The sequence below is a fragment of the Pholcus phalangioides genome, unplaced genomic scaffold (assembly GCF_987345545.1).
Source record: "Pholcus phalangioides strain wild (caught in Gottingen) unplaced genomic scaffold, Ppha-v1.0 ptg000012l_1, whole genome shotgun sequence".
Taxonomy (NCBI): domain Eukaryota; kingdom Metazoa; phylum Arthropoda; class Arachnida; order Araneae; family Pholcidae; genus Pholcus; species Pholcus phalangioides.
This window is the reverse complement of record NW_028301605.1, coordinates 2,547,120-2,562,255: the sequence shown is the minus strand read 5'-3', so window position 1 is coordinate 2,562,255 and position 15,136 is coordinate 2,547,120. Positions and strand designations below refer to the sequence as shown.

At 37.3% G+C, this 15,136-nt stretch overlaps 1 protein-coding gene across 1 annotated transcript in view; it reads left to right on the top strand.

The window, feature by feature from the left end:
- Positions 1–10,139, top strand: part of Noa36 (zinc finger protein 330 homolog Noa36) — a 33,678-nt gene extending 23,539 nt beyond the window's left edge. The window contains exons 6-11 of the mRNA XM_089240020.1: positions 3–129; positions 250–354; positions 1,924–1,970; positions 4,463–4,580; positions 8,668–8,751; positions 9,910–10,139. Coding sequence (XP_089096146.1) covers positions 3–129; positions 250–354; positions 1,924–1,970; positions 4,463–4,580; positions 8,668–8,751; positions 9,910–10,076 — 648 coding nt within the window. The 3' untranslated portion in view covers positions 10,077–10,139. The remainder of the gene's footprint in view (positions 1–2; positions 130–249; positions 355–1,923; positions 1,971–4,462; positions 4,581–8,667; positions 8,752–9,909) is intronic.
- The last annotated feature ends 4,997 nt before the right edge of the window (positions 10,140–15,136 follow it).

Genomic DNA, 15,136 nt, shown 5'->3' with positions numbered 1-15,136 from the left:
AGGGTGCTATTTGTGATTTTTGTGAAGCCTGGATCTGCCATGGTCGAAAGTGTCTCACAAGTCATGCATGTACGTGTCCCTTACAAGACGCAAGTTGTGCTGAGTGCCAGCGCAGTGTGTGGGATCATGGTAAAATTGTTGATTATTATTTACAGCATACAATATTATAGATCTAAATAAAAATTTCTTTTTAAAAATCAATGAATTTCTATTTAAAGAGTCATACATTTTATGTCTTTTTTTTCTTAGGTGGTCGTGTGTTTAAATGCTCTTTCTGCGACTCTTTCCTCTGTGAAGATGACCAGTTTGAGCACCAAGCGAGCTGTCAGTTTCTGGAATCTGAAACATTGAAATGTAAGTTGTTTCAATAAAGCCACCACTTACTAAATTTTCTGCTATTGTATAATCATTGCACACTCATTTAAGGTGTGATCTCCTTTTGTCCCCAAAAAAAGTTACATTTAAAAAATGTGAAAATTAATTTCACTTTTCAAGACCATCTGCAGGTAGTTAATTATATGAGCTGGAAATGTCTAAATATGGTATATGGACTGCCACATAAAAGATTAATTCAGAAGATGGCATTAAAAAAGAGCATTAAAATTCTTTCTTTAGCTTAGTAAATTTTTTTTTTTTGTCATACCGCTGAGAGAGACATTTTCTGTACATAAGGGCTACTATTTTACTACTAACCAACTCCTGTCTTATGGTCATGCAACAACTTACTCACAATCGAAGTGGGTCAAAATGAAGGTGCCATTTATCGGTGGTCAACTCAGATCCGATAGGGAAATAATTTTTTATCTGTATATGTTCCTCCCCAAGATCGAACCCGCAGACCTGATTGTAGCTGTCATGGTGTAGATGAGCATCTTACCACTACTACTAAACCAACACATGTGCCTTGTCCATATTCCCCTGTGGAACTTCTAACAAATTGGTACATGTTGGAATGTGTGTGTCTGTGTTGTGAACCTAATGTGAAGATCTATGTAATGGTCGTTATAATGCTGCCATCTGCCTCTTATTTTTCGAACTATGAGTGAAGTGTAATGATTGAAGATTTTACTGTTGTAGGCCTGTTGCTCTCTGTGCGCGAGACTTTTTAATGGGGAGATCAGCTTGCATTTTACTACTGCTCCACTCTGACCCCTATACACAAGGGCTATGGGACCGGAACTTAACAGTTTGTACATTTTTTCTTATGTATGAGTCAAGAGGTTAGTGTGTTAACTGCTTTAAGTGTGAGGTAAAAATGTGCTTTGGCTGTCATCTTTACAGCATTTCAATTGCACATTTGTGTGTGTTGTGGAGTGGGGTGTGTCCGGTCTTTTGATGTTCAATCAATGTACTTTTGTGTCTGGAAAGATTCTGACAAGGACTGTGTAGTGTTAAACTTGTGGCACCTCTAATATTCTTTAATTAATTGTGTGTCTTATCAACCTGAGCTACCATACCTAATTCCTCCTTACATAGTGATGCAGTGATACATAAAAAATTCCTATCTTAGCATTTACCCTTTCGAAAATTTTTTGTAGCAAAACTTTTTCTCTTTCTGGTGCCACTTCCACTATTCATACCACAGGTGCACAGCCACTCTTGATTTAAGTGAACACAACTCTAAAGAACCCTGGGTGCTTTTATTTTATATCTTCTGGGAGGAAAAAGATTTCCATTCTGAAATTTTTTTTCCTGCGCACAATGTTTTTTTTAGTATTGTTAGATAAAAGTTATACTAAATTAGAAGAATGGCATCAGTCACCAGACATCACTTGCATCCTCAAAAGCGCTTATCATCATGCTGGCAATACGCTGCAAACCATGAAAAACAAAACTGCAGTTTTGATACGTCTGATTTAAAATAATCAAATATTCTTCATATTGTCAATATTTATTTGATGATTTTTCTTTTCTGTTGTTTAGGTCAATCCTGTAATAGACTGGGACAGTACTCGTGCTTAAGATGTAAGGTAAGAACCAAAACCTTTCTTCTGATTTTCAGCAAATGCAAAGTGTGGTGGGGGAGGGGGGGGGGGGAGATAAGAAAACTTATTCCATCGAAAAATAAAACTTTGCAAAACATCTGGGCTTGTCAATGCTTATTAAATAATAGGCTCTTAAGAACGTGAGATAGCTCATCTATGTCGCTTAGATGGTTAATCTAGATCTTTCTCAAAATTGGCCTTAAAAAATACAGTTCATTCATTTATTTGATGTAACTGATGCTATATGTTAGTATTATAACGTGTGAATAATTTAAACCATGAAAGTAAAGATTTTTTAAAGGGTTTGATTATTTTTTACTGCAACTTTTATACCTTAGATATCTTTTTTTCCTTAAAAGATGTGTCAAATTTTTGTTGGTTGATTTACACAAGGATTTTTCATTTTTTGCTGTTTTGGTGATCCTCAAGCGTGTGTGTGTGTGTTGGGGAGAGTTGGCTCACGCAGGAGTATACAGTGGAACTTTGGTTTGTAAGTATAATTCGCTCCGGGAACATGCTGCTAATCTGAATCACTCGTATATTGAACAGGGTCGTACACAGGATTGACCTTCTGAGAGGGCACAAAATTTTATTCCTGAAAATTTTTGAGTTACCAGACTTTTCAGAAATTCTAATTTCAAAATGGGGAAAAAAGTAAGATTTATTAAAATAACAGTGCTATGTACGAATATTGTATTAGTAAAACATATCAAATTACTGCAGATGAAAAAATTCAAAAAGATTAATTATGCTTATTTAATCATATATAATTATTAAATGAAAATATTTAGAAATTAACTAGACATACATATTCTATTATGGAAACAGACGCATACACAATAATTGTATAAATGAAACTAATTATAAATAAGGTATATAAAAGGTATATTATTTTCTGTCTAAAATGCAGATATTTGGGATTGTCTCTCTCTTCTTTGTCCTTTCGTGAGAAAGTCATTCACTTTTTGCGAGCAGACAAATGAATCTACCAAATTCTATTTCTAAATGCTATTTTTAAAATTTCCTATCATTTCAGAAAATTTTGACTTAAAGTAAAAAACTTCGGGTTAAGGAAAGTTTTAACACTAAAATACTGAGAAAGTTCTGGCGCAGATATTCCAGTTATCAAGTGTTTGAATTATCCCAAATTGATTGTATAATAAATTATACACAATAATGCCAAAATGAAAAAGTAAAAATATAATAAAATAATGCTCTCAAATTAACATGATCTGAACAATCAGAAAGAGAACATTTTGTATAGAACAACTTACATGCTCACTGCAATACTTTTCTTTTTGTTGTGACTTTGAAAAGGAACATATTTAATTTCACTAGCTTTTCCATCCTTTTGAAGATTCCACAGAAATGGGAAATTGCATTGTTGTTGGACAAATTCATTTCTGACATTGCTACAGCTTCATTTGGGTGATTCTTTTCTACAAAACTTGTATGGCTTCAAAAAAGTCAAGTTCAATAATGCAATTAGCCCAAAGTCTTCTCCAAGCAGAATTTAGGGTTCTCTTGGGGCCCCTCCAACCCAGGCTTTATCTATGGTCTTGAAGCAGTGCAAGATGTGGTACTGGTGCTTCCAAAACTCTCTTAGTGTAAGATTTGTTCTGTATTATCCACAATTCCATAGTGTGTGTGTGTGAAAAAAAACAAAGAACCATCGGTTCAGTTGTGATCACATGAAACTGAGGAAGCAAAGAGTAAAATTTTTTTGCTCATTGTGCAAGTCACTCATAAACTGAAATTCCACTGTAAAAGGTATTTAAATCAAGGCGGTAGCGAGGGGAGAGGACTTGGGGTCTTGTTCCTAAAAGTGGTTCCCCCTCCGAACAAAATTTCTGGCTACGAGCCTGATTTAAATCATTATATAATATGTTATATGGAGTTGCAGCAGTTGTGTTGGTATCGTGACAGACACACACATCAGGGGGGGGGGGATTTAGGTTCGAACTCTGTTGACGACATAGTGATGGTTGACTAATACTACCACTACAAAACCACACATGCACCTCGTCCATATTCCTCTGCGGAACTTCTAACGAAATGATGTATGTTGCAATGTGTGTGTATGTGTTGTGAACCTAACGTGAAGTTTGTTTCTGTGTAGTGCAGCCATCTGCCATGATGGTTGGCTGAAGTTGGTTTCACAAATTTGAGCCAATCTTCTCTTTGAAAAAAATCTCACCACAGACTTTACAAAATTTAATTGCTCACATTGGAACATTCATTCATTGCCAGTTTTGTCTTCAGGACATAGATAGCTGCACCTTTACACATACATGGGTGAAACTTACATGAATTAATTATTAAGATCCCCCCACTCTTGATTTTGATACAGTCAACTCTTTGAAGGTAGAATGGTAGTAAATTGTCTGTGTGTGTGATGATAGTCTGTACAGATTAAAAGGAAAAAAATTCTGATTTTTTTTGATTTGTAAAAGTTCTTTGTGATTTTTAATTAACAGGCTTGTTATTGTGATGATCATGTAAAAAGGAAAGGCTTCAAATATGAAAAAAATCAACCAATACCTTGTCCAAAATGTAATTATGATACTCAGCAGACGAAAGATTTGAGCATGTCAAGTAAGATTTCATATTTCATTCTTCTAAATAACAATTAGTTATTATGCATTGGATTACCTATTATGACTATCAACAATCTTTGTCATTGTTATATAAGATGTAATGAAACAAAAGTTAGAAAGTTCAGCGTATACTATGCTTTTTGTCATGGCTGCAATGTTGAGCATGAATGCTTACTTCTTTTGTATCTTATGAGAGAGAGTGGGGGAACACTAATCTGTCATTTTCCACAATAGGCGGCTTGTGATCACTCATGCCAGGTCATTTGGAAAATACAATCTTAACACTAGAAAGATGGACAGGGTTCTTTACGATCCTGCACGCTGTTTAAACTTACATATCTCTGCTAAGAATAAACTGAACCACCTGGAATTTCTCAACTTTTTTTGAATTAGCATGTTCTTATTGTATACCAAAGCTTTTTTTATTGTATTTTTTAACAACGAAGATACGGATGGATATACCCAGAAAGAAGGAAGGGGGTCATTATGACCCTTCCATGTATCTTAGCACATTATAATGTAATGTTCTAGTATATGGTAAATATATATACTACTATTATCATCACAATTGATTTCTAATTAAGTTCTAATTCTTCTGAAAGTCTTTTTTTGCATTTGACTTTCCGTGTGACCTTTCTTTTCCCCTCATACTTATCTGTAAGTGTCTGTCAGCAGGTGCGTCATTTTTGTTTTTGTCAAGCATTCTTGCCATATTATCCGATAAATTGTTTGTTGTGGCAGGTAGAAAATTGAGTGTATGTGATCTTTTTTAACAGTTAGTTTAAAAATGGCGAGAAAACGTATATTTGCTGAAGAATAAATACTCCAGGTGTTGCAAAGATTACATGAGAGAAACTCTAGAAGCAGTGATTTTTCTAGAGTTTCATAGGGTAGATTCGGCATCTACCTCATGCCGAACTGTGGAGGAGCAAGTAGCGGTTCTGATGACGGAGATGTAAATCAAAATAAAATTAATTCTCCAACGGTGCCTCAGTTGGTACAAAATAGAACGCCACTGAGAAACAAAAAACGTAAAATCATGAGAAAAGATACCTGATTGAAGCCACAGAAACAATCTAAGAGTCAAATGATTTCTATCCAAGAGCCCAATAGTATCCCATCTTATCCAAGAGCCCAATATTATCCCATCTTATCCAAGAGCTCAATAGTATCCCATCTTATCCAAGAGCCCAATAGTATTCCATCTATCGCTGGTGAAGAAACTGCAGCAGATGGAAGCATATGGCAATAATAGAACCTTCCTCAACTTAAGGATGTCAAGGATCGCAAAATATATCGAAAGAAAATCAAGGCACACCCCCCCCCCATTTTATGCATCAAAAAACGTAAATGAAAGTGTTCTGAGGGTAGATTCGGCATCTACCTCATGCCGAACTGTGGAGGAGCAAGTAGCGGTTCTGATGACGGAGATGTAAATCAAAATAAAATTATTTCTCCAACGGTGCCTCAGTTGGTAGCCTTATTGGTAATTGGCGCCTTATTTTCAGCTATAAAATGATGCGTCATATACAGAAATGTACAGAAGCTGAAGCTCATCATCGTCTAAATGAAACTTCTTGGTCAGTTTCCTTGCTTGAACTGGATGCAATGATATGCATTATGTACGCCAGAGGTATACATAGTGCAAAAAAACTTTCCCCTGAATTCATTGTGGTCGTCGGTCTGGGATCCTCCATTTTTTCCCAAACAATGGCAAGAGATTGTTTCAAAGAAATTTTTAAATTCATGAGATTTTATCTGAAGTCTGAAAGATTGAAAACTGGCAAATTTGCTCTTGCATCTTCACTATGGGATTCGTTCGAAAGGTCGAAACATAACAGATAATAGTTTACATCACTGAGATTATGTGCATTTTTGAAATAGAAATCAACAAACTTGGTTGGGACCCTTTGAAAAGACAGTCGTGAGGTGCCTCCAACTGCAAAAGCAGGAAAACAACATCTATACTCGTTGATTGTATTAAAAAATGGAACTGATATCATGCTGACATCTTATCAGAGAAAAAATAATAAAAATGAGTTCACTGTTTTCTCATCTGAGTTCACTGTATACTGATGTAACTTTCAACGAAAACAAAAAAAGACTCCAGAAACAGTTGCCTGGTATAACGAAACTAAATATCGAACATCATATGGATCAAATGGTGCAATTATGCATGACCAAAACTGGAAATTGTCACTGGCCAATGCATGTATTTTCTAACATTTTGGATATATCAGCGATAAATGCTTGGATTTCGTACAGACAAGTGACAGGAAAAAAAATTACTCTGCGAACTTACACAGATTGCAGTTATGTAAAAAACTCTGTGCTGAGTATTTCAACTTGAAAACTACAATTCAAAATGTAATAATATGTAAAACACCTATAGATAGAGACAAAAAACGACAGAAATGCCAAGTAAGAAGGAACTGCAAAGACAATAAAACACTTCAATCTTGCACGCAATGCAAATACCAGTGTGTGGCAAACGCGCATCGAGAGAGGTGATTTGTACAGAATGCTTTGAGTGCTAGATAAAAACAAAATATATTAACAGGTCAGTGGTTTCACACCCTTTATTTTTTGTGTTATAACTCTGTCTTAAAAATTATATACTGTGATTTAAAACATTGTTATCCGAAAATTTCAAAAAACCTATGGGAGTCATTTAGACCCAATCCAGTCTTTCTAGGTATACTTTGGCAATCCGTCTTTCTAGTGTTAGGAAAAAACCTTGAAATTCAATTTCATTTTCAAAATTCCAATTTTGGAAACCTCAACCCTTTCAAACCCTGGTGCCATAAATGTGTGGGTTGTTTTTTCTCACTGTAAAGCTTTTTCTTTTGACCTCAGAGTTAAGCCCGACTTAAAGGATTGTGTTTTGAGTTAGAAATATAGTGAATTTGTACTTTGGGCTGCTTTCATTAGAGGGCAGCACTAGAAGTGGAACTTTCATGGGGTTTTTAAGATGGCTTCAAGGAGGAAGGTGTTGTCTGTAGCCTTGGTATCGTCTTGCTTGTGAATGTTCATGTTTCAGCTCCATAAGTCAGTGCTGGTAGCATACACTGGTTAAACACTTTTCTTTTCAAGCATAATGGCATGTGACTCTTCAGAATTACACAGTTTTGCCAAAAGTGCTCCATCCAATCCTGATCCTTCTGTTTATTTCAGTAGTGATTCCGTTGTCCATGGTAATTTAACATGGAAGCTTTATGATTGGTTTAAAGCCAAAAACGGACAAAAGTGAGGTATCAAAGAAATTCAGGATTACTCGAACTTCGTAATTCATGATTTTGAAGAGCAAATAAGAATTTCATTTTGCTTAAATGCATCATTTTCCAAGTCCGTAGGGATATAAGGAAGTTCACATATAACGAACAAATTCACTGGTTTTTTTTTACTTTGTTATAAGCGGGTCCAACTGTATAAGTTCAAGGAAACAAAAAATTTCAATGGGGGAGTGAGGAAAAACAATTAAAGTTTTTTAAATTCAATAAATACTTTTCCAGACGCAACTACTACTGTATTATTAGATCACACACATGGGCCTTCACCGTGTAAACATTCCTCTGAAAGAACACAGGCCTGTGGTGAATAGGAATTGTGGCCTGTGGGAGAACAGCAGTTCTGGTAGCTGAATGAAGATGTTCACATGAACAGAATATTTTTAGATTTGTTTTCCTTTCTAGATACCTTCAACTTCTATAAAGTATGCTTCCAGTGATACAGGCATTGGAGTATGCGGGGGGGGGGGGGGGTTGGGTTTCTAACCCCCTTGAGCCAAGATTATAGTGTTATTTTGCAGGAAAAACAACCCCCCTCAGAAGGAGAAAAAAATCTGAAAACCCCCTCAAGAAAATTCTGCGTACACCTATGAATACAGGAGTGTATGAAGTGTGACCTATTTTATTATGATGTGGTTTCATAATCATGCTGTTTTTAACTTTTTAATACTTTTTCAATTATGCTGCCGTTTTCAACTAGAAACCAATTTTAAAGATTCTTAGTCACTTAAATTTGTTAATAAATTTTACATGTCTTACAATAAAGATTTCAATATATGTCTTTTCTGGTCTATTCAGCTCGCAGGCATGAGTATGGGCGGCAAGCTGGTGGTGGAGCAGATTATGAAGACTATGATGGAGAAGAAGCATCTGGATATTCTGGTAAATTTTGTCATTATTAAAAGACTTCTACACACGTACCTGAAACTGGGCTAATGATGTATGAACTTCCACTTTGCTTAGCTCTTTCTACTGATAAATTTTACACTGAAGTGCCTGAAAAACTGGCACAGATAAGAATTTGCAAATAAAGGAGAAAATAGAAGTTTATGTTTTTTGCCTCTTGCGGTATTGTGCTTCACTCTTATCATGAAACCCAGGTTCAAACCCTTGTTGAAGTCAATTGAGGCTAGTTTGCTGCAGTTTTCCAATTTCGAGGCACAGATGGGAGCTGGTCTCTCATTTGAACATTTGAAAATGTCTCTCTGCAGAGAGGAAGGAGGCAAACCTCCCTTCCACATGATAATTACATAACATGAAAATTCAAGTATTTACCATTTTCACTTCAAAATATGCAAAACAGATGGCAGCTGTGATTGGCCCAAAACTGTAATTGCAATTTAATTAATGTCTAAACGCTCTTAGCTCAACAGTGATGAGTTCTGAACAATGAACTTCTCCTATACGTCTTCATCAGTTCTTCATGATTGCATGTATGGTTGAGTAGTAGTAGTAGTCAGCAGTGAAATGTGGGTCCAATTCTTTCTTTCCAACCAAGCACCACTCCGCTCTACGGCCTTGGGCAATTTACCACTAAATGAGTTATGCCACAATTGTGTGCTTGTATACTTAACAGTTTGAGTGTGTATCTACTGTGCTGTGTGAAATCTTTAGTACTGCCATCTACTTTTCTAACTATGAGTGAAGTGTATTGATTGAATATTTGTATCAAGGTCTGTTGATCTCTGTAGTGAGACTTATTAACGGGGAGATTGGCTTGCATTCGCGCCTTGAAGTTAGGAACCACAGAAAACCAACCTCAGCCCACCACTGACTATCCTGCCAGTGGGTTTCAACTTGGGTCTTCACAATGCGAGTCTGTCACTATGACCACGCGACCGCACAGCGGCACGGGTTCAATAATTCAACCCTGTGGTACTCTTGTGTTGAATTTGCTGTGGATTACATCTTGAGATGATGTTTCGGCCAACGAAATTCAAAATTAATCTAATTAGACAGTGTATTGTTTTGTAAGCTTTCACATATGAACTAGTGTGCTTTGTTCAATTATGTACAAGTATTTATGAAAAAAATCTTCAGGTGCTGGCTACAGCTATGATGCTGGTGACGCTTACGAAGAATCTGACTCTGATGATTATGATGATGAAGATGATGACGATGACGAGGATGAAGATGACGAGAAGAGTGAGAATGAGAATGATGAATCCTCAAATAAGCTTCAGAAAGACAGTGAGAAAGAAAGTTGAAACAGTAATTGATGATAAATGCATACTTAATTCTAATAAATTAGGTTCATTTAATTTTGTAAATTTCGGTTCTTTCATGTTTCTTGCATGTCATTGAATTCTAAATGGAATTTTGTTTTTACCTCTTCATTTTGGGGAAAGCGGAATTTCTACTCTTTCTCCCTAGAGTAAACATTCAAAATCCAATAAAGGAGGATGCTTGTGCACACACTATTTGTAAGGTCACTTTTCCAAATTTCCACAACAGGTGGCACCACTTTACAAACAAAAAACCTACCACCACAAAAATTTCCCCAACTAAAGCAGAACCTCTAAAAAAAGCAAGAAAGGCAAAAGAGCAAATAACGATCTGTCTCCCCTAGCTTTTAATGAATTGTTCACACAGTCTGATCAGTTTTATTACTTTGTGTGGAGCAAGGCGAGAGGTTTTCTTTCTCTACCTGCAGAAGAGTTTTTATTTCAGGAGCGTTGCTTTTTTTTACCAAAGGCAATTTCATCATAGCAATCAGCATCGCTTGTTGTTTGTACATCCAAGTTTCTTCATTTCTGAATGGAAGAAAAGGCAACACAGCCCTCCCTCCCCACTTCAGTATATGCATTGGCTGTTGGCAAATTACCCAACATGCATTCTAAATGTATTCTAAAATGAATGTTGTGGGAGCGGGTTTTCGGACTGTCGTTTCCATATTACCCTATAGCAACCTAGGCCGTGGTTGAAATAGCATCTGCCCTACTCGGCGGCAACTTAATGAATTCTTGTATTCTGGGAATTTTGACGACGATTGGTCAAGGCGTCGACGAGTATAAAAATGGGTGGGGGGGGGGGACAGAGATTTATATATTGTATGTTTCAGAGAGAATTTTTTTTTAAGATAATGGTTCTCAAACTTTGAGAAAATGTGGTTCATATATTAGTCATGCTGGTGATCATTTACCAGTGACCAGTGCTATCCGAAAATATAATCTTGAAGGGTAATTTCACTCCGGTCCAAAATTTTAAGGGATATTTTTTGTATCAGTGAGAAATAACTTAAATTACCTGATATTTGAAAGGGCGTATTTTTACTCAACAAAATTTGGAGGAGTACAACTGAATTTTGATGCGTGAATCACGCATCTAGATGCGTATAAGCGAACACTGCCAACCACCTCTTTGGCCAGAGATGCCGTTGACGAGTTATAACGCGTCAAATACCCGGAATTTCAGAAAAGGACGCGTAAAAATTTTGTTCACACGTCCTCCGGGACGCGTTCTTTCCTAGTTCTGAGAAGAAAAAAGTAGAGAGAAACCTCCCTAACTTTTTTTTATTCTTTTTACCGTGTATCATGATTGCGCGTACTTGAAAACTGGTTTTACTACTTTGTACACTGTACTGTATTAATATACACGCGGGTTGTTGAAGAATAAAGCCGGGTTTTCCTAGGAGCAGGTTTCCTGTGCTGCGCGCAACGTAATTCGCCTAGCGCGACACGCCGTACACTCACCGATAACAAAAGCAGCATGACCGTTTTCCTACAGCGCGCAATACGCCTCACGACAGCGCTTTACGTGGGGCGTGATTTGCCCACTGCTTCTAGAGGAGTCAAATGCGTCGTGCGCCGCGCGTTTTGCCGATGTTCTCTTCACTCTCTCTCTCTCTCGTATTTTCTTTCGCTTCCCTTCAAACCGGAGCATGCAGACGACAGAGTAGCTGATGCCAAGGCTAAGACGCCTTCATATATCTAGCCAAGGAGTTCTAGCCAAGGCCATGTACTATAATATAGCCGCCCTGATCTGATGCGCCACGCTAGGAAAACAAAAACGCGTAGCGTAATTATGTAACACGTTTCTGCCGGCGCGAAGTGGTCTAATTCGGTTCACGCTGTGCAAAAAACTTATTCCTAGGAAAACCCGGCTTAAGATGAGGGATATCTTGTTGCTTCCCTGAATGAGGGGCCGTGTACAGAAGTTTCAAATTTCGGATTTGTATTACCCTGCAGATTTTCTCCCTTCTGGTTATATACGGGAAATTACGGTACTTTCGCGGCTATCGGCCGGCATTCAAAGACCGCGTCTCTACGGCTTAAATTTGTCTTGTTCCTACAATATTGCGAATGCGCATTTTTTTTTTTAAATCATAAAGGATTGGAACGCCAGTTCAAATTATAAAACCTTCCCGATATCGTGGAAAAAAAACCGAATCTGTAAAAACTCGACCTTGAATATCCAGTTTTGTCACCTAGCTGCTATGCGGTAGTCCCTGTTTCGCATCGCGAAAATCACGGGTGTGTAAGCAGAATCGGTTTTTGGAGAGGCACAAGGATCTAATTCTTCACAGATAGTATAAAAGAAATTATTTTATTCCAATATTTTAATTCTCTACAAAAATATTTTTAATTTTTGATCTCCTGGGGGAGGGGGGGGGGGGAAAGAGTCTCCTTATAACAAAGCCGCTTGTAAGCGGCTCTTAATGCAGCTTTGCCTTATAACCTCCCCCAAATTTTGCGTTTGGTGAAAATCCGTGGTTGGAACTTGCGATTGCACAATGATAATCGGCTAAAAATATGATTTTCTAAAGATTTCAAATTTTGAGTTGGCTATTCCTTTGAAAAAACTTCTGGTTGCCACGGCGATCACACAAACCTACAACACAAATATGCATACATTGAACTTGCACGCATTACCAGTTTGGAGAATAGATGCAGGGCCGCAACTGGGAGGGGCAGGCAGGCCTAGTTCCTGGGCTCTGGACTAGGGTGGGGGGCACCAAATTCACCCATTATAACTGCTTCTTCTACATTACATGGGTGTGTACTTGCCCCGTTTGAGAAAGTATCTAGTTGCGGCACTAGATAGATGGCACCACCTACTGAACACAAAACACTCCAAATGCTGGAGCACATAATAAGCACACTTCCAAGTTTCTCCAACACAAATCTGATGTAGCTCCCATATTCAGGTGTTAAAATATGTGACAGTTAAATGGCGACAGATCAGAATGGTGGACCATCAGGGAAGGAAAATAAAATCAATTTGCCAGGAAAACCAAAGTATGAATAGGGAATCAGAAGATAAGTGTCTGAGAGAGAGAGAGAATCTGATTTGCTTTAAATTTGATCAGAAGATATTGAAAATGCTAAGATATTTTTAACGAAATGTAAAATCAACCAGAAGGGAATTCATACATTGATTAATAGTAAATATATAAATGTGTGCCTTCAACTGGTTAATTAAAGTGGATCCTACTTATATCGTTTTTCAAAAAACGTTATAAATAGGAAAACACTTTAACGGGAAATCTCAATGAGAATTACTTATTGTTAGGACCACGAAAATAAGTTCATACATTCTAAATGGGAGAAACGTTATAAGCGGGATCAACTGTATATTTGTTTTAGATTTATTACATGTACGGAATTCCATACATTAAATTCTCAGTGCTAATGAGCTTCTTTTTGCAAGTTTTTCCTACTAGTAGACAATGAAAGTAAATGAACCTTTGGATAGAACACCTTCTTCTCTTACCCACACATGACCCACCGTTCAGTCTCAACAAAGTGCTGCCTGGGGCATACTGGAAGAAAATTCATAGTGATACCAGTGAATTGTGGGGGGGGGGGGGGGGGGAGCATAATTTTTTTCAAGATAAATTTTTTTTGAGAGAGACCCACTTTCACTCAAAAGGACCAGATTTTTCAAATAACCTGGGTTCCGGGACCCAGGTAAATTAGAGTCCAGTGGCATCTCTGTTGCCCTAGTGATTATTAAAACGCTGCTTCCCTGGTGGTCATTTATCTTTGACACTCTCGTAGCGTTAACAGTTTTGCAACAGTCGGGTGAAGACCGAAATTCATATTTTATCAATATATAGGCGCAGTGGCGTCGGAGCCGAGGATGCACACAATTTTTGTAAGCAAGTTTGAGCACCCCCTGCCCCAGAATTTGTTCACAATTGAGAATTTCCTGTGTAAAGCTCAAGCTGAGCACCCACGAGTCTAAAAGTCTTCCGACGCCTATGCATAGAAGCATACGAATGTCCTCGGCTCGGCCCCTTGGAAAAGTTTGGTGACGCTCCCAGAAAACGCTTCTATAGTCCGTTTCAGGTTAACTTTGCAGTGAAGGGGAAGCTACGAGGGAACCGCATCACTCGTTGCTATGGGAACGAAAGCCTCTTAACCAATGTATCGATGCGAGGCCTCGGTAAGGTATGGCCGATTCTCGCCATCTCACTGAGAAAAATATTTTTACGTGTAACGTAATTGCACAGTTAAATTAGTAGTAATATTATAGAATTAAAAGAAAACCATTGACGATACTTGCAGAAATTAAAGTGAGGTTTTTGAAATCATTTGTTTTGTTTTTTGATTAGAAAGTGTTTTAAAATTTAGAAAAAATAATTATCTTCTATCAGCGTGTCACTTACTCTTCATTGATGTGCCGTAAGTAACACTAAAAATTTCAAAAAACAGTCATATTTTTCCGCAATATTTCCCTTACTCAGCTGAAATTTATTTACAAAAAAAAAATCCAAACAATATTATGAAAGCAACGACTATAGTTTAAATACTGTATATTAACCATGGCTCTCAAAAACTTGGGGATTTTTAATTTTTTCTTCAATTTATATGGAAAAAATTAATGTTAAATAAAATTTTTGAAGCCAATAAAAAAAAAAATAAAAGAAGCAGATTAACTCTGTTTTCACGTGTAAATGCAGGAATAGCAGCAAATAATAATAATTATACGGAAAGTTTAGAATTTTTCTACTCACTTTTCTTGCCGAAATTTTCGTCGCTTGACCTCCCCACTTCCCCGACGGTATACGTCGATGCCACTTGTTTTCAGGACAGCTTTAGTCTTTTGTTACGGTTGATGTAGTTGCGTGGCTATCTCTGGTGAAAATAAAGACGCAACTGTCACATAAAAGATGAAAGCCCAAACCACTGTGACCCCCATCTCATTTATTTTATCTGAAGAGACACTAAAGGCAAGGGGCATCGAGAGAAACAGGTGGGTGGAAGATGGCGTCCGTTCGTGTGAGTGGAAGTCGCGACTCTGTCAACACTCTCCGTGATCGGAA